The sequence below is a fragment of the Lathyrus oleraceus genome, chromosome 3 (assembly GCF_024323335.1).
Source record: "Lathyrus oleraceus cultivar Zhongwan6 chromosome 3, CAAS_Psat_ZW6_1.0, whole genome shotgun sequence".
In the NCBI taxonomy this organism is placed as follows: Eukaryota; Viridiplantae; Streptophyta; class Magnoliopsida; order Fabales; family Fabaceae; genus Lathyrus; species Lathyrus oleraceus.
In genome coordinates, this window is record NC_066581.1 from 82220252 (window position 1) to 82240224 (window position 19973).

General features: G+C 33.3%; 1 protein-coding gene across 1 annotated transcript; it reads left to right on the forward strand.

The window, feature by feature from the left end:
- The first annotated feature begins 6345 nt into the window (after positions 1-6345).
- LOC127125471 (uncharacterized) lies at positions 6346-8876 on the forward strand. The gene is made up of 3 exons (XM_051054250.1): positions 6346-7598; positions 8002-8247; positions 8527-8876. The coding sequence occupies exons 1-3, from the start codon at positions 6888-6890 to the stop codon at positions 8656-8658; spliced, it is 1089 nt and encodes a 362-aa protein (XP_050910207.1). The 5' UTR covers positions 6346-6887; the 3' UTR covers positions 8659-8876.
- Positions 8877-19973: the final 11097 nt, after the last annotated feature.

The window sequence follows — 19973 nt, forward strand, 5'->3', positions numbered from 1 at the left end:
AGTTTCCTTAGGAGGGACCAAACATAAAGTCCCACCTAAGAGACTCGTCTATTAAGTCATGCCTAAGGGACTCGAATAGTAAGTCTAGCCTTAGAGACTCAACATAATGTCCTGCACGAGAGACTCGACATTAAAGTCTTGCCAGAGAGACTCAACTCAGAGTCTCACCAGAGGGACTCAACTTAAAGTCTCACGTGAGCGAATAAACTCAAAATCTCTCCTGAGCAACTCATCTTAAAGTATCTTCAAAAGGACTCAACTTAAATTATAACCCGAGGGACTCGGCTCAAAGTCTCGCCTGAGGGAATCAACTAAGAAGGCCCCCCTACGCAAAGTCAATTAAACACTTTGCCTTTTACTAAGCCCTCGTGCTTAAGGGACTGTGTAGTGATATATTTCAATTGTGAATGCAATATGCTCTTAATGTATTATGAATGATGTCAAAACTAGGTAGCTTAGATCTTTATGTATTTAGACCTTACAATCTTAAATGTGCATCATCATCATAGAACATGTAAGACTAGATTACATAAGCCATCACATGCCAAAATATGAGTTTTTCAGAAAAAGACATGCATGGGTCGATATATACTGTGTGGAATTTAAATGAATTTGGGTTTGCCTATAATGGGTCGATATAAAGGATAAATGGGTCGATACATTCTGCAAATGATTCAACTTATTGTTGGTTGGATCGACTCAATCTGAAAGGTGTTTTCAAGGATTTGTCACTGCCTTGAATATATTAATATATTGAAGTAATGAGTCGATACATTGAGCGAATGGGTCTAATCTCCCGTGTTTAGAGTTGACTCATCCTGAAACACTTTTTTCTCAAATTGGCTACTGCCTGTAGTGTATTTACTTTATTTGGCTTCGTATTGACTCATTCAGCTGATGTATTGACTCATTTCACTTTAGAGTCAATACATTCTATACCAAATTTTAAAATTTAATTTTGGCTAAAAATTTGTGTTACTCATTTCTTTTCTACACTCACGCATATATATAAATACTCATTCATGCATCATTTATAAGTATTGAAACCTGAAAGATACAAAGAATTATCATCATCTTCAACCTCTCTTGACGCATTCATCAACTACACGTAATCATTTTTTATTGTTTGTTAGCAAGAAAAGATTGATAAGGTCCAATTTACGTTTGTGTAATCAAATTGGGTTGAGGTTTTCTTTGGGGGATTCAAGAATAAAACCCTTAGGGTTTTTACTCCAAGATCAAGCGTTAATTTAGAGGTTTTTACACAAGTCTTGTCAACTTGGATTCAGCCAAGCGAAGGCATTGAAGAACTAGGGTTCTTGCAAAGGAGTAGCGATAACCGGAGGATCAATTGAAAGGTTTAGGGCAGGATTTTGCAATTTGGATTCAGCCAAGTGAAAACTTTGAAGAACGAAAGGTTAAGTCAAAGGAGTAGTGGTAACCGGAGGATCATATTGGAGATCTTATATAACTTGATCTTGATAAGATTAAGGGTAGAGAAAACGCTAGGATTGACATCAAACATAGGGTTTGGGGTTTGAATTTCTACTATTTCTCTTGTAAACTGATATTGCAAAGGTTAATTACAATATCTCAATTCGATTTTGAATTGAGGGCAGACGTACTCATAGTGAGGATAATTAGGGAACTGTTTAAACAAGTTTTGGTGTTCTCTCTCTCTCTCTCTCTCTCTCTCCCTTGCTCTCTCAATTTTCTTTTTGGATTTTGATCATACTTAGTGTGTAATTTGAATTGTTGAAAATTATGATTGTGTTGAAGTGTTTAAAATTGTTTGTGTAAAACCGCTGCAATCTAAACCATTGCAATTGATTTGTTGTAACTTCAACACAAAGAGAATCATGCTTGGTGTATTGCACACCAAGTGTTCAATAAAATTATTGCACACCAAGTGTTCGACAAAATTTCGTAGTCAAGTTTTATTTTACTTGTCATTGGAAATCATTTATCTTAAGTGTGATTTATATTCGAACAAACTATATTAAACTTGTTGATTGGATTTTCTCATTTTAGAATACTTTATAATACGGTTTGTATGCATATTCAATCCTACAAATAACAATTCGGATAGACGAGAGTCGATTCAAAATTTGTTTCCGCTTGCCATAGAAACATACCTTTCAAAACTGAATTTTTAATAAGAAAAATTTCATTGGGAAATCTATTCACCCCCTAGATCATTTCCCTCATCTAACAAGTGGTATCACAAACATCAATTTATCTCATGCTTCAAGTTTGCTTATTAGATTATGGCTTCCGAACCAAATGGGGCGTATAATAAAGCGTCGATTTTCAATGGCGAGAACTATGGTTATTGGAAGGATTGTATGCATATTCATATCAAATCTATTGATATGAATGTATGGAAAGACATCCAAAATGGTCCATTTTGAATAACTATGACCAATGTGGAAGGTGACACCATACCTAAACCGGAAGCACAATGAAATGCAGAAGATGAGAAAAAGTGGTATTGTGATTGGAAGGCAAGGAATATTCTAATCTTCGCTTTAGGAGTTGACGAATATTATCGTGTCTCTCATTATGAAATTGCTAAAGCTGTGTGAGACTCATTACAAGTTGCCCATGAGGGTACAAATGAGATTAAACGAGTTAGAATCAACACTTTGAATCAACAATTTGAACTCTTTCACATGAAGCATGGTGAAACCATTGCCGATATGCAAAAGAGATTCACTTATCTTATAAACTATTTGAGTGCATTTGGTAAGTCGGTTTCCAATGATATATCTACTAACAAAATTTCGAGATGTCTTGATAGGGAATGGTAACCTAAGGTCACCACCATCGAGGAAGCTAATAACCTATTGACTTTGGACACTACAAATTTGTTTGTAAGTTTGAAGAACATGAGCAAGAGTTCATTAGCTTAGAGAAACATGAGAAGAAAGTTAAGAAAGAAAAGAACAAATAAAAAAAGGTGGAAAAAAGTTTATTGCTCTCGTGGCTTCTAGTTCTAAGTTCTCAGCAAAAGAGCGTGATGAAAGTGGATCTAGTGATAATGAGAACTCGGATGATGAGGAAATGGGGTTGTTTATGAAAAAGAGTAAAGCACCCTGACAACAATCTCATCAACTTTAAAAGACAAGTTGACTTCTAAAAACATGATGAGAATAAGAAAGGAAAGTCCAAGGGTTCATGTTTTAATTGTGGTAAAGGCAGACACTACAGGCCAAATTGCCCATAACTTAAAAAAGGATAAAGATAATGGTCAATACAAGAAGTCTAGAAAAATTAGGAGAGCATGCATAGGTTGAGAAAGTGATAGTGAATCCTCAAGTGAAGGTAGCTCAAGTGAAAGTGACGAAGAAGCAAATCTTTGTCTCACAATCCATCATCATAAGAAGAAAAAGGTAAATCACTATAAATATGAACTTATTGATGAAATATCTCATTATGAATTAAAAACTGATTTTGAGAATCTAAATGGTGAAGCTGTAGACGCTTTTAAAAGGTTAACTTCAAATAAGAGAATACTTTCATACTATGAAGCAAAAAATTTAGAAATGGAAAAACAAATGGAGGCTCTTAAACAAACCATGTTAGATGCTTAAAAAGATAAGATCGAGGATGAGAAACCTTCTTAGTTTGGTTGTGAAACTTGTCACATTTGGGAAAAAGATGTTAACACTCTAAAGGCCAAATTGAGCAAGGTTTTAGAACCAAATGTCACTTTCATTGTTGATCCAACAAAATTTAAAATACCTTTATATGAACCATATAGAAAGTATAATTTTGTTATAAAAGAATCTAATAACGAAAGTCATTCTCATCGTCACTTGACATGTCACTATTGTTGTATGAAAGGCCATGCCATTGCTAAATGCAAATTTAGGAGATTTTTGGGTCCTAAAGGTGTATTTAAATGGTTGCCCAAATGCAATAATATTTCCACTCGACCATAAAGACCCAATGAAAACTGGGTACCTAGCATTGTTGGTTGACTTTGTAGGGAAAATGTCTTGACTACTTGAAGAGAGTATAAGATCTTAACAAGGGAAGCTAAAGGCATATGAAAGGTAACATTTCCTTGTTTATTGACTTTGTGGAAATGAAGAAGGATGTTGTGACCTACGAAGTTATCAAATATTTGTGTTAAATCATGTAACATGTAGTGTAGGTAAATTCCCCTTTCACTACTATTTTTGATATTAAATTGCTTGAGAATACTTATCATTATTAAGATTGAATACATCACTTGTGATATAGATGAATCTTTAGAAGACATACTCAAAGTCACCAAAGATGGATTGATCACCCGAAAATGGTTGAACTTGAGAAGGAAAAAGGATGATCATCAAGTCAAGAGAAAACAAGTCTTCTACAACATCTTGGAATCATGACCAAAAGCGTAACTATACGCTTTTAGATGATTATTTTCTATTATATCTTAAATTGTGTTTCAATTCTTATCTTAAATCACTTTGTTATCCTTTTTGACGAGCATTGACATGAGGGTATGTTATTTGAGTTAAGAATCATTGTGTGGGACTTTTATCCTACATTCACGAGATCATCAATATATATATGTACCAAGTGTATTTGTGAAAATGAATTGGACAAAATCAAGTTGGTAACTAAGGGATTTCACCATTGGTTATATGAGTATAAGAAGTGTAAGTGATTACTTCCTTAGTCTTTCGTCTAAAAGGTAGTATTGTTTCACCTCTATTTGTGCTTAAAGCTTACTTTAAACTACATGTAATATTTATATACCATGCCTTATTATTATTGCTTATTGTGTTCAAATTTGTATGATGCATCAGATGAATTATGAATTTCATATATGTCCACTTCCAAAAAATTATTTACAACAATTGATTGCTTCCAACTTATATGCTTGTAGTGACACCATGTGTTTGAATTTTTCATCTTATGTATTTCATGACATTAATTTCGTCATCATATGTTTGAACATGAGACTTACTCATTCTACGTGAAGAATATCATTTATGCATAAAATTCACCATGTCCATAATGTAGGCATTCATCCTAAGTCTAGAATGTGTCTTCATTACTCTAACCCTTTAAATGCATCAATGCATAAAATAGGAGTCAATACATTAGACAAGAGTGAAAATTCTATGTCTTTCTCTGCCTCGAACCTATCGACTCCAAACACGAATGAGTCGATACATTCATTAATTATTCATTATTTCTTTTCAGTATGTATTGACTCCATTGTCGAATGGGTCGATACATTGGTGTTGGGTTTCGCTCCACCAAGGCCCAAATGAGTCGACCCATTTTCATCAAAACACAACTTTTCCTCTTCTCTATACGTGTCATCCCTAAAAATTCCTCTTTGACTGATTTTCAAATTCCCTAAACTCCCAACTAATTTCATTTACTCATTACCTTTCAACTATTCCTTATATTCTCAAGATAAATTTGTTTTTTTCTTTTCAAAATTACATTTACTCTTCATCATTCTATTTTCACCACAAAACCTACCTCAATCATTTTCCAAAATCCATAATTTTCATCTTAATTATTCAAATTTGGTTGATTGGTATTCTACATCTATAGTTTGGGTTAATGGGTCTTTCAAATCTTACTAAAAATCTACTTACTTTCATTCACACTTTTCATTAAATATTTGGTGTGCACTCCTTCAACACCGAGAACTCATGACTCCTAAATTGAACAAAGGGAAAAAGGTTGCATGGATATCCTTCCCAATCCATGTAAGTGCTCTGTCTCTTTTGCCTCTACCTTTTGCAGATGAATTTGAGAAATTCTTTAGAAATAGGATTGTGGTCAAGCAACATGTGTATGACCCTGCTGTTTTAGATGGGTTAAACATTCCTGAAATTATTGATGTGATGAAGTTTCAAGAGATCAATAACCATTTTAAAGTTTCAACTACATATAACGAAGACTTAATTCGAATCTTTTGTGATGCGATGGAGTAAAGAAAAGGATGTACATTTCACTTTAAGATAGACGAACACACCTATCATGTTTGAGAAGACACTTGGAAGGACGTATTTGGTTTAACTCATATGTTCACTCATTGGTATACTTTCACAAATTATTCTTTTCACCCTAACTTTGAAGTGAGAAGTTACCTAAATTCTTGCCTCAAAGCTGAAGACCGTTGGCTAACACATCAACGGGTTATTTGAGGTGAGATCCACATATTTTTCATTGGATCGTGACTTGTGTTATGCGTCCAAGAAAGGGTGGTCACTCACGGATTGACATTGTCAAGATTCATTTGATTTGATGTATATCCTTCCAAACAAAGTTCCTAAGAATGAGCTAAATTACTTTACTTATAGAATGTTCTCTATTAAGGAATGTAACTGAAGGTCTTTTCTTTGTTATATTTCAATAATTGCTAACATTCTAAATCATGTCAACATTGGTGTGGCAAATCTTGTGACCATCTCTCCCGGATCAGCTCAAGAAAAACTGTATTATCTCCCGAAAAAAAACTGTAAAAAACAAAAATACAAATGCAACAATTTACTTAATGCATGTACTAAAATACAACTAAATTATCGTTTCTATCTTTCTAAAATCCAAAAAAAAAGTACTAATACAGTAATTCACAATCGATTCGGCCGTGGAAGTGGAAGGGTCAGCTCAATTCTCCAGCGGTTAGTTTTCAAATAATCTGCAAACTTCTTTACTTCCAAGCTAATCCTCTTCACCCTTCATATTTATAACTTCCCAATAATTGATAACCCTAAAAGTTTCAATTTTTACTAACCCTAATTCAGTATATCTATTGCCATGATTTTGCACTTGTTGAAGTGTTTTCCGAGTTCATAGTATTGCATGTATTGAAGTTAAGCGATTGCCCAAAAGCCAAAAAAAATTCACCTTTTGGTTCTCTTGAAATGAAAGTAACCTTGACCAATCACACATTCTCAACACTACTGAATTCTTCTTTTATAAATCTAAGAAGACCCTTTTGTTCTGCATCACTATTGTCATCATCTGCACCCGATTCTGTAAAACCCCAAGTTCCAATCTTTCTGAGGCCACCCATTTACTCAACAAAATTGAGTGACCTCAAAAAATGGCATAATTGGGCAAAATCGGTTGCTTCTTCGATTGGGTCAACTTTTGTGCAATCAGATAATGGACCAGACTCAGAGATTTTGTGCAGGGAGCTCAAGTGGTTTATTGAGGATGTTGTTGAGGATAAACACTCACTTTTTTCCGAAATGGGTGATGGCAATGAGAGGGTCAAAATGAGGGCAGATATAGAGGAGTTATACTGTTTGTGGAGGCAAAGGATTGAAGAGAGGAAACCTTTTCAGTATGTAGTGGGGTGTGAACATTGGAAGGACTTGGTTTTGAGTGTTCAAGAAGGGGTTTTGATTCCTAGACCCGAGACAGAACTTATTGTTGATTTGGTTTCTGATGCTGTGTCGAAGAACGACGATTTGAAAAGAGGGGTTTGGGCCGATTTAGGGACCGGAAGTGGTGCTCTTGCGATTGGCATTGGTAGGGTTTTGGGAAATGGTGGAAAGGTTATTGCTTCGGATTTAAGTCCCGTGGCTGTTGCTGTTGCTGCTTACAATGTGCAGAGGTATTGCTTGCAGGTTAGAAATTCAAGCTTTTTCAACCTCCACGTTTTATATTCCCTTTTATTCGCCATTTTGCGAATTAGCAATTTTGTCGTTGAACTTGTGACAAATCAATCAAATTCATCGCTTTGCGACTTAGCAATTCTGTCATTGAAATTGTAACACATCAATCATCATAGTGCATACATAATACATTAAGATTAACAGTTAAGACTACAGGACATGTTCAATGAAGATGTGGCAATCCGTATGGAAGAGGCAGTGATGTGAATTGTAACCTCCCATGTGGGGGAGCTGTTTTGATTGATGCATTACATTTTCAGGACGAAAAATCAGTGTTGATTTTCAATAATTTCCTTTCATCGTTTCTCACCATGTTACTGCTTTCGGTTCCACTTATGTTCGTCATCATTTACAGGACAAAATTGAACTAAGGGAAGGATCTTGGTTGGAACCATTGAAGGATATGGAAGGAAAGCTCGCAGGTCTTGTAAGCAACCCACCTTATATACCTAGTAAAGATATCTCTGGTCTACAAGCTGAAGTCGGTAAACATGAACCTAGAGTTGCGTTAGATGGAGGCATTGATGGCATGGATGCTCTTCTCCATCTTTGTGATGGGGCTGATTTAATGTTGAAACCCGGCGGATTCTTCGCCTTTGAGGTACATCCCTTGTTTTTTCAGAAAGTTCTATCAAACTTCTGTGTTTCTGTTTAGCGCCTACTCACGAAAAAGCGCTTACAGGCCCATCTTTGCCTGCTGAATATAAACATTATCATTAATTTATGTTCTCATTCAAGTATGGGAACACAATATGTGAACTGTTTGATGGTTTTGAAGCTACATACCTATGCAAGTTATTCCATGTTTCTCAAATTATGCTATTGTATGTTTATTATATGTTGCTTCTGATTGTTTCTTTTCCTAACTTTGTCATTACAGACAAATGGTGAGAAGCAGTGCAGAGAACTTGTTGATTACATGAGAAGTAATAGAAGTGCAAGCTTATGCAATTTGGAAATAATTGCTGATTTTGCTGGTATTCAAAGATTTGTAATTGGATTCCATCGATGAGTAAATTGAATTTCAAAATGCTTCTTTTGTAAAGCAATGAATGTATTTCCCTAGGCAACGGCAGAGGTTAATTCTTCAAAGTAGTTGAGATCCAAGTTAGGAGGGACATCCATCACTTGGGTCATATTATGTTGGCTAACTTGTGAGACTATTTTAAATTTTTAAGTGTTTTTTGTGAAATAAATTATAAATAAGAATTTTTAACATATTTTTGTTTATACTTTAATTCAAAATGAAATTTGTTGGGCCTCTTAGAGCTTGTTTGGCCCAACTTTTTAGAAGTTTTCCATCTTCTTAAATGTATAAGTCGGATCAAACAAAATTTTGAAAAAACTCTTGTATTAAAAAGTGATTTTTTATAAATAAGAAAATTAAAAAAAAGGCTTTTATAAGTAGATGATGAAAGTTATTTTTTACAAGACATGCATGACTTATTTTTTATGTTATGTTATTTGAATCCTATAATAAAGTTGATCTAATGAACTTAATAAAGTGGACTTGCACTTGAGGGGGGGTGTTGAGAATAATAAGTTAGTTAAGTGTGGGTTGGAGTCTCACATACCTATCATCTTAAGGTTTTTGGTGAATATATGGTGTCTCTCACTTGTGTGTTGCTCTTAATCCAATGTTGATGCTCCTTCTTATGACCCAACACTTATATTTTAAAAATAAGATCTCTAAATGTAATATTGTTAAATATAATTATTGTAATAAAAAAAGAGGCTAAATTACCCTATTTTGCTTTGTTATGAAAAGTTATGATAGTAAAAATATCTCTGTCTTCACACTTTTACAAAGAATGTCATGAAAAATGAAATATGTATGCTTCATCTTACCTTTGCAATTATAATTCCAGTTGAAAATTTAAAGAGAATATACAATACATTGACATTAGAGGACCCAAGATGATTCACGTACCTAAAGTTAAGACTTGAGTTCTCAATGCAGATATGTTTTATAGTAGAAGACACTTGGTGATACCTTGATAGCATCTTCTTAAAGCATATGATTATAGACAGATCTCTATTCTCTCTCTTTTTTCTAAAAGGAAGATTTTGTGTCTTATGGTGATAATAACAACATAATGATTTTTTTGTACTATTAAGTTTCTCAATCCAACGACTTTGGTTGTTGATTTAAAATATAATTTGCTAAGTATTAGCCAATTGTTAGAAAAAGATAATATTATGACTTTTGATTCGTCTAGATGTAGGGGTATAACATTTAAATCAAATCAAGTTTTTTTTAACAAATTCAAGAAGTGGAAATATTTACACCATGAATTTTAATAAAATTCGTTTAAATAATGTATGTATTTTGAGTAATGAGGATGAACGACGACTATGACATATGAGAATAACTTATTCCCAAAGATCATATTAACAAGTTAGTCTGCAAAAAGTTAATAATCAGTTTGTCAAACTTGTGTTTTAAAAAGAATGGATCATGTGATGCGTGTCAAAGGGGTAAATAAATAAATGTCTCATTTAAATCTAAAAATATTGTTTCTACAAATAGACATTTACAACGGTTGCATATGATTATTTTTTGCCCATCCAGAACCATGAGTTTTGGCGGATATCACTATGTCCTTGTAATTGTGGATGACTATTCTCGTTATATCTGGACATAATTATTATCTGAACTCGAGAACTACTGTAATGATAATGGAATTGAGCATATTTTTTCTGCTCCACAAACACCCAACAAAATGGGGGTAGTGGAGCAGAAAAATAGATCTCTTGCTAGTGAAGATGATGCTCAATGAGACTAACATTCATAAGTACTTTTGGACTAATGCAATAAGCATTGCTTATTACGTAATGAATCGTATTTTGATAAGACCAATTCTAAAACAAACACCTTATGAGTTATACAAAGTAAGGAAACCTAATATTTCTCATTACCATTCCTTCATTTACAAATGATTTATCTTTAATAACGAGAAGGACAATCTTGGAGAATTCGACGCTAAAGTCGATGAAGATTTATTATTAGGATATTCAATTTCTAGTAAAAGTAGAGATAGAAATGCTTGATTGTGCATGCATCCTAGAGAACATGATTCTAGAAGACAATGAACAAGATAAATATCTTAATCAAGAAAAGATCAGGATCTAAAAAAAATAAAATGATATAAATAAAAACTAAGGAATAATGAATAACCACCAAGATCTACCCAAAGAATGGAGGACCACATAAGATATTCCAATCTAGAACGTAATTGGAGATATATCCAAGGGGATAAAAACCCTACACTCCATTAACCAGGTATGTAACTTTATGGCCTTTGTTTCCCATATTGAGCTAAAGGTCGTCAATGAAACTCTCATTGATGAACTTCGGCCTATTGCAATGCAAGATGCGTTAAATCAATTTAAGAGAAACAATGTTTGAGAACTTGTTCGTAAACTTTCATCTAATAAAGTGATTGAAACCAAATGGGTGTTTGGCAACAGGCTTGAAAAAAATGAAAATGTTTTAAGAAATAAATCAAGACTCATAGCGAAAGGATACAATCAACATGATCACATAGGTTTCTAAGAGACATATGCCTATGTAGAAAGATTAAAGACCATAAGAATGCTTTTGTCCTTTTCATGCATTTTAAATTTTGAACTCTTCAAAATGGATGTAAATGTGCATTCTTGAACGATTACATCCAACAAAAATTGTATGTCGATCAACTCCCATGGTTTTTAAACTTTTTTTATCCTAATCATATCTTAAAGCTAAAAATGATCTTTACGACCTGAAATAAGTCCATAGAGTTTGATAGATCTTTACGACCTGAAATAAGTCCATAGAGTTTGATATGAATGCTTGAGCAAGTTTCTGGTTGAAACAATTTTCAAAGAGGTAAGGTTGATACAACACTTTTTATTAAGAAAACCGAGCATGATATTTTCCTTGTGCAAATATATGTCGATGATATTATATTCGGTGCTACTAATGAGTCATTGTGTAATAACTTTTAGATTTGATGCATAATGAATTTGAAATGTCTATGATGGAGGAGTTTCGATAGTTTTTTAGGTTAAAAATTCATTAATCAAAGGAAGACACCTTGATTAATCTAGCTAGATATTGTAAAGAGCTATTAAAAATATTCTGCATGGAAAAAACAAAATCAAACTCAATTCCAATGAGTACTTCTTGTAGTTTAGATAAGGACGAAGGAGAAAACAATTGAAGAAAACAAATGTCAAGGTATGATCGGTTCCTTTCTTTATCTTTCTACATCTTATCTTGACAATATGTTTGTTGTCTTTCTGTTTGCATGTTTTCAAGCAAACCCCCCAAAAATCACATATCTCTGTTGTCAAACACATTATGAGGTATCTCACTAGCATACCACTTATGGGTTTATGGTACCCAAAAGGACATATTATACTTTAGTTAGGTACTATAATTCTGACTTCGTTGGTTTTAAATTGGATCAGAAAAGTATCAGTGGTATGTGTCACTTACTTTGAAACTCGCTTGATATCCTAGAATAGCAAGAAAAAGAAAAGTGTAGTGTTATCTACAATTGAAGCAAAATATGTCGTTTTCTGTAGTTGTTATGCAAAAGTTATCTGGATGAAACAACAATTAAGTGAATAGGGATTTAATTTCAGAATTATTTTGATAAAATGCGACATCACTAGCACCAAAAATCTCACTTAGAATCCGATACTTCACTATCGGACTAAACACATTGAGATTATGCATCATTTTATTAGAGATTATATCAAAAAAGGGGATTGCATAATTGAGTTCCTGTCTATATTAATCAAATGATAAATATTTGTACAAAATCTCCTCCTAAAGAAAATTTAGTTTTTTTTATAAGAATTGTGTTAGAAATCTTAAATCAATCATGCATGGATTGAATTTTTTCAAGTGTTTCTTCTCATTCTTCTTCCTCCCTTTCTCAATGTTCTATATTTGTTCCATGAGCTACTTTATTCTTACTATATTTATCTTATTTTTGATAATACCAAAGAGGCATAAGTATACTCTCAAGAGGAGTATAATATATATTTTTATTTATTTATGAGAGGGAGCTTAACAACTCCAAATGTTTTACCTATATTTTTATGTTTCATCACCTCCCTGAGAGATGTTGTCATCATAAAAATGATTTTGATGATGACAAATCTTCCAATGTTTATTTATGATGAACAAGAAAGAATCAGTCACAAGTCTCATGAGTCAAGTGATTATATTCTAGTTAAAAGTGTTATGCTATGTTAAATCAAGCAAAAAAAATTGAAGGTGTAACGTGGTAATATTGAAGTTGTGATCTTGAAGACGTAAAAATGTGAATGATCTCCTAATCAAGTGTTTAGTATTGTATCTCATATTTTATTATTTAATCGTAAATGATACAAGAGTAGTTCCTAAGATACTAACGCAAGGCACACACATACACACATAAAATATTGCAAACCTCCTATTTTTTATAAAACTTTCTTGATCAATCACGAAAGCTAATTACTATGGTTAATCGATTAAGAGTCACTTCTAATCGATTAAATTATTATTTACTATGGCCTGATATTTGAGGGCATAAAGGCATTCATGCCTTTCATCTAAGCCAATCATTTTTCTAGGATGCTTATGAAAAAGGAAGCAATTAGCGTGAGTAAAAATTAATTGATAAGAGGAGGAGTTGATAAACTTAGGGTGCGATTGATTTGCAAAATAAGAAGTACTAGACAAAATAATACTAGATAGTATACAAAACAATACAAAATAACTTTTTGTATTGTACTGTGTTTGATGGTCGGTGCACTAGATAACTTTTTGTCTATTTTGTTTGATATATCTATGTACCAAATAATATATTTTTTACTATAATATTTTTATTGATATATAAAATATTGATATTCATGAATCAACATATTAAATAAGAAGAAGGAGAAGAAAAATAATGAAGAGAAAAAAAATTACTTTACTTTATTTGATATGTTTATGCATCAGACAAAAATAATATAATTTTCTTTATTGATAAATAAAATATTAATATTATATTTATAAATCAAAATATTAAGTAATGAGAGAGAAATTGCATTTTGATTTTTTTTATAATTTGTGATTGGGGCAAAAAGTTGCCCCATGATTTAGTGAGGGACAAGAATTCATGTTTTTGTCCTGTCTCTTGTCATATATTTTATCCTGTCCCATGATAAATTTTTGCATCAAACAGAGTACAAAAAAAATTGTCATGTTTAGTCCCTCATTTTTTAGCAAATCAAACACACCCTTAGTGACATAAATAAGATTATCATTGAAAGAAGGAACATAGTACACATTAAAAAGGGAAATGGATGCAAAAATTTTAATAGTGTCATCAATATGTTGGTAAGAATTATACTTTCATTAGGAAATATCATGGTAATACGAGAGGCATATAAATAAGAATTAAAATGTTGAGTGTTAGGAGTAATATGGTCAGTGGTGCCTGTATCTATTACCAATATGTACATGTGGCTTATCGTCCGTCGTACTAGAAACATAATTGATATTAGGAATTTGAAGCATAGAAATTATGGATATGGTTGCTCCATGAGAAGAAGATGCATGGTTCTGGTTGAGCATTTGTATAATTTGGTGATACTGGTCATGAAACTGTCAAGGAAATTTGAGAATCTTGGGAAGTATCAGGGGAAGCTTGAGAAGGGGTAGACTTAGTATTATTGTTGATGGATGATTTTTGGTGCTTGTAATGGTTCTTGGGGGTAGGGTAACTTGTTTCATGAAACAAGTGCAGACAATATGGTTGTTTCTGTCATATTGGGTGCATATTCTCTGTGAATGAGGGCCACGACCCATGTTGGTATGACCTCTACCCTAAGTGTTGGAAATATTGGTTCATGTTCCTCCCCTAGAACCATTATAGGGATAAATTTTCATATCTAATTATTGGTTTTCAATATAATTAGTAGAAGAGTTTCGAGAGGTTATATGATGTTCTTGACCTAAAACCATGGAAAAAGTTTTGTCCAGAGAGGGTAAGGGTTCAATAAGAAGGATTTGGGAACAAACATTGGAGAATTAGTCATTGAGCCCATTAACGAATTTTATGTCACAATATTGATCCTTATATTTCTGAAGGTCAGATGCGGCGTTGTAGGTGCATTGTATGACGCATGTACAATCTCGAGTAGGGATAAAAGAATCAATTTTCTTCCAGGGTGAAGTTAATTTGGTAAAATATGTTAAAATATCTAGGTTACTGTCATACCCCAAAATTTGCCCATTAATATTACAAAACATTTCTCGAAGCGCTCCAACTTATTCTGCAAGGCACTGACCTTAAAGGAACAAAAGCCCCAGCTCACTACAGACCCAATCCAGAAAATGGCCCAAACTGGCCTGCTCGCTAGGCGAGCAACTCCTTCGCCTAGCGAACCTTCGTTACACGCTCGCCTAGCGAAGCTTGCGAATATCAGAATTTTTGGGCTTCATTCTGAGCCCATTAGGTCACAACAAGAGCATTATAAATAGCCAAGCTTCAGTCAGAAAAGGGGAGAACGAAAACGGAGAAGGAAGAACCCTAGCAAGCAGACTCTAACACTCACGGGAGGCAAACCCTGAAGGAACTCGACGGCATCAAGGTTTACCTCTGCCCAATTCAATCCGATTTGCCGATTCAAAGTCGCAATTCAATTGCAAACAGGTTTACATTGCTATTACTGCCTTATGTTCTTAATTTGCATATGGCATTATGATTAAATTTATGAAAATATCTTAAGTTTGGCATGTGAATCTTGGTATGTACCTGAATACCTTAAATGATTAACCATATAATTGCTGTAAGGAAAGCCACAAGGCATAAAATTGGTTGAAATTGTACTGATACCAAAACCAGAATCCGCAGTCGCTCGCTAGCACATCGCTAAGCGAGCATGCAGCGAGTATTCGCTAAGCCTTCGCTAGGCGAGGCAGGAGCGAACGTGACAGTAGCTGACTTTTCTGTTCTGATTTTTCACTCATATTTTATCATAGCCATGCATCATTTACTCGACCCTATTTACTGTTGTGATCTGTTTTTGTGGTGTAATCCTCGATTGCACCCTGATTTGGTGTTCTGACATGTTTTGTTGAGTTTTTTGTAAAGGTTCACATACTCCCAGGAAAAGATTGCTTGTTAGGTATCTCACTTTATTTGTGGGATACCCTTGTGGAGATTCACCCTGAATTACTCAATTGATTTTAATGTATTAATTTTATGGCAAAGATCCACCCTAAATTGCTTAATTGATCTTAATGTATTAATTTTAATGTGGGGATTCCTCCTAATTACCTAATTGATTGTAAAATACGGCCTTTGAATATGTGATCTTGGACCTCTCTCTGTTGCTTTACGGTATTACAGTATAACGGTCATGTCCCGCGAATGTGGGGATATACTTAGCCAAGACCCTTCGATTAAATCATCATAAAATAAATCATAGTCCCTCGGATGTTGCCTTCGAATATATGATTTTTGTCCCTCGATGACCCTTCGGTGTAGCTTACGGTTAAATGATGATCGTCTCTCCGAATGCTAAGGTATCCTTACAACTGTTGCCTCCAATGACCTATCGATGACCCTACGATGACCCTTTTACATCCAAAGGATAAAACTACTTATTTCTCAATAATAAGGACGGTTTTACCCTCACAAGGATAGGAAATGCCCATCAAGACCTTGGGTAGGTATAACTCTTAATTGCTTACTCACAATTTAAAAATACTTTTCACACTTCATAAATACTAGAAAATCACCACTTGGTATACATTCATACTAGAATCATTGCCAAGTTATATTTTTCTAAACAACTTTCAAAACTAAACGAGATAACCACTTTGCATACATTCATACAAGAATCATTACAAAGTTAAATTCTCTTTTCAAAACACTTTCTAAACAATGCACAACCACTTTTTTCCAGACAAACATAAGTGATCAAGCAATTAAGAGCCCATGGATAACCGTGGATATAAAGGGTGCTAACACCTTCCCTTTGTATAATGTACCTCCCGAACCCAAAATCTAATTAAGGTCTTTCCTGTTCTTTTCCACCCTTCCTTATTGGATAAAAGAAAAGTCGGTGGCGACTCTTGCTATCCGCGACATTTGCTTTCCAAAGCAAAAACACATAAAGTCAGTTCACCGTATGACAGTTACCTTGGAGAAGATAAGTGAGATCATTTTAAATTTCTAAAATATTTACGATATCAACTTGAGAGAACTGATTTTCAAGATTCATCCAAACTGTTTAAGCATTGTCAGCCTAGAGGATGAATTGAGAAAAATCCTCGAAGATGAAGCGTTGAAGCTAAAAAGTATATGTTATTGCAAAGGATCTTTGGATCCTAAAAAGCATGGTTAGTATATGGTTGAGAGAATGTACCATCGATGAATTTGTTTTTAGAAATAAGGGAAATATTCATGGCCCGCGCCTAAGAATTGTATATGCAAATGTCGAGAGGTGGTGTAATGAGAGTGATTGAGGCGTTTTCATCCTGATGAAGATAATATGGATTTTAAGGGTTTTTGAAGAAGTTAGAGTAAGAGGTTTCCTCCATTGATGATGAGAATGAAGAAGGCAATAAGATAATAAAAATAGAGGGTGGATGGAGCAAAATTAGGGTTTGAAGGAGGAAGAAAGAGAAATAAAGGAAAGAAATGAAAAAGAAAAGATAAAAAGAAAAAGGAAAAAAATTTGAAAAAATAAATGATTAGGGAAAAAGAGTAAAAAATGCTTACTCTGATATCATATTTGAATATGACACAAAACTGAGAAAATGAAGTTATATTTCATATTAATTAAAAATCTTAATTATACAAAGTGTAGCTTAGTGCATCTGCACAAATCAAGGGATAAAACTAACTTGTTAACCTCCTAACTAAATTATTATTACAACCTAAGTAATTTTGGATGTTAAGAAACAAGAATCAAAACTTGCCAATAAAAATTACATTGACTAAAAACTATGTTTTGAATATCTATAGGGACCAATAAACTATTTATCCCTTAATTTTTTTTCTTATTTAAATTTGTTAGTATAAACTAGAATTAAAATATGATAAAATATATATATGATAATTTTTTTTTATGATAAAATTTGTTATTTATTAACTCGTTAGTCAGTTTAAACATTGATCAAACTATTTATTTTGATATGTTAACATGAAGTAAACTTTTAAGTAAGTTAATAAGACAAATTACACATTCAAAAATATCATCCTCAGACCTAACACGAGCTTATGATATATCATTGACCAAACTTACAACTTGAAGATTTTTATCAAGCCAAGCTTGAGCCTTGGAAAGCCTAACTCTATTAAACTTATTCTTATTCCTACTTGGTTCACTCCATATATTATCATATAAATCAAAATAAAGGATCCTTTTGATACTGTATTTTTTTATAAAAAAAAATCATTGTTGATTCTTCTCAAAAAATCCTTCGGATGGATTGAAAAATCCCATATTTGTTAAGGCTCATAAGACATAAGTTAATGAACTAAATATTTTTTAAAATTAAAAGTTTATGTATTAAAAAAAGATATTTTAAGCTTTAAAAAACATAATGCCCAATTTACAAAGCAACATTTTCATGTGTTTGAAACTAGTGGAACAAGTAGTCTACTCTACTGAGAGTTATAAGTTGTACTCATTATAAGAGAGGTCCTATAAGATGAAAAGACAAAATACTTAGAATAAATTAGAGTAAAAAATAAAATGAGAAAAATAAAAGTAGTATCCATGTGTCTATGTGAATAAAATGGCTATGTTTCGTTAAAGAAATAGTTTCTCCATCTCATACAAATTTGAACTTAAATCATGGATTACATAATGATTAAGATAGACTATAAAACCTACTATGTATCTTCAAAGACGTTTAATGAAGTAACTATGAGCGTTATAAGTTACAATACACACACAAGGTGATATTTATCGATTTAATGCAAGTTGTGCCAATTTTTTTCTTCTGCAATGAGTTCAAAAACATATTTTTTATGAAATGTTTTACTATCATTAGAATTTGATTAGTAGAATAAAAAAAATCCAATCTCTATATCATCACCTAACGACATGTAATATCCCATATTCTCTTAAATGCTCAATTAGTTATCAGTTGAGACCAATTGAATTCCTATATACTCTATCTTTTATTATGAATCATATTATAATATATACTTAGTATTATTATTATGTGTGTGCACGAATAGTTAAAAACATATGATGATTAGTGAGGAAACCTTAGGAGTATAACTTGATTAATAACTTAGAAAGATAATCTAGGTTATGGAAATGAGTATACGGTGATGCTTGGATCCAACGGTACCTAGGTGTGTATCGTGGACAAGTATTCACTTGATAAATGAAAGAATATGTTTTGTATGGAACATGTGTGGTTTTATATAATAAGAATGGATCATATTATGATGCCATGAGAATGGTTTGATATTTGGTGAGGAACATTTGTTCCAAAAGTCCTATTTACCGTTGAGAATTCATCACGTATTCAGAATTAGTTGTGATTATGCACATACCACTTCGAAGGATTAGGTAAAGCGGTAAGTGGGGATGTGGCACCAATGATTCGTGCCTCAATTGGGTTTGAGTCCTAACCATGGAGGACATGGGGGAAAGGTGGACACCTAAGTGGGTTAGAGTCCCATACGGTGAAATATACCCTAAATGGGTTAGAGTCCCATACGGGTGACGATCGCTTGAACTGGGGATTAAGCCTCATGGAGGACCCGATATCTAACATGAAAGTCGAATCATACGAGCATGCATGAACCGGACCTGGATTAGACGTAAGTCCGTTCGGGGATTGATGTTTCGTGAATACGAATAGTGATTTGTTGAGTGGATGCACTCAAGTGACATGTTTCCATACATTGCGATTACACCTTAGTTACTCAAGTCCTAGTTACAAGGTGCGAGTGATGCACAAGTAACAGAAGGTGAATACTTGAGTTAGAATCAAGTAGAAACCCTGTAGAGTCGAGTGGACCCATAGGATAGGAGAACTCACTGAGATTATTATCTCATTCCATTATTGTTGTTATTTTTCAGGTGTTCCTTGCAGGTTGAATTCAAGAGAACCTGTCTACTGATGTTTCAAGGGATGCTTTTTATCGTGATCTTCTGTTGTAGATTTGTGTACAATGAAGATATTATACATAGTTCTTAGATTTTTATTTTTAGGCACTATTGTATAACATGTCCCTTTGATGCTTTTAGTTTGGACATGTGTATATAATGATGCCAATAGACACTTATGATTGTGTCAATACCGATTAATAACACTTGTATGATATT

Excerpts from the sequence above, each read along its gene's own strand:
- LOC127125471 (XM_051054250.1), top strand. The coding sequence starts at position 6,888 with ATGAAAGTAACCTTGACCAATCACACATTCTCAACACTACTGAATTCT. Across the intron at positions 7,599-8,001 it reads TGCAGAGGTATTGCTTGCAG|GACAAAATTGAACTAAGGGA; the intron begins GTTAGAAATTCA and ends CATCATTTACAG. Across the intron at positions 8,248-8,526 it reads GCGGATTCTTCGCCTTTGAG|ACAAATGGTGAGAAGCAGTG; the intron begins GTACATCCCTTG and ends TTGTCATTACAG.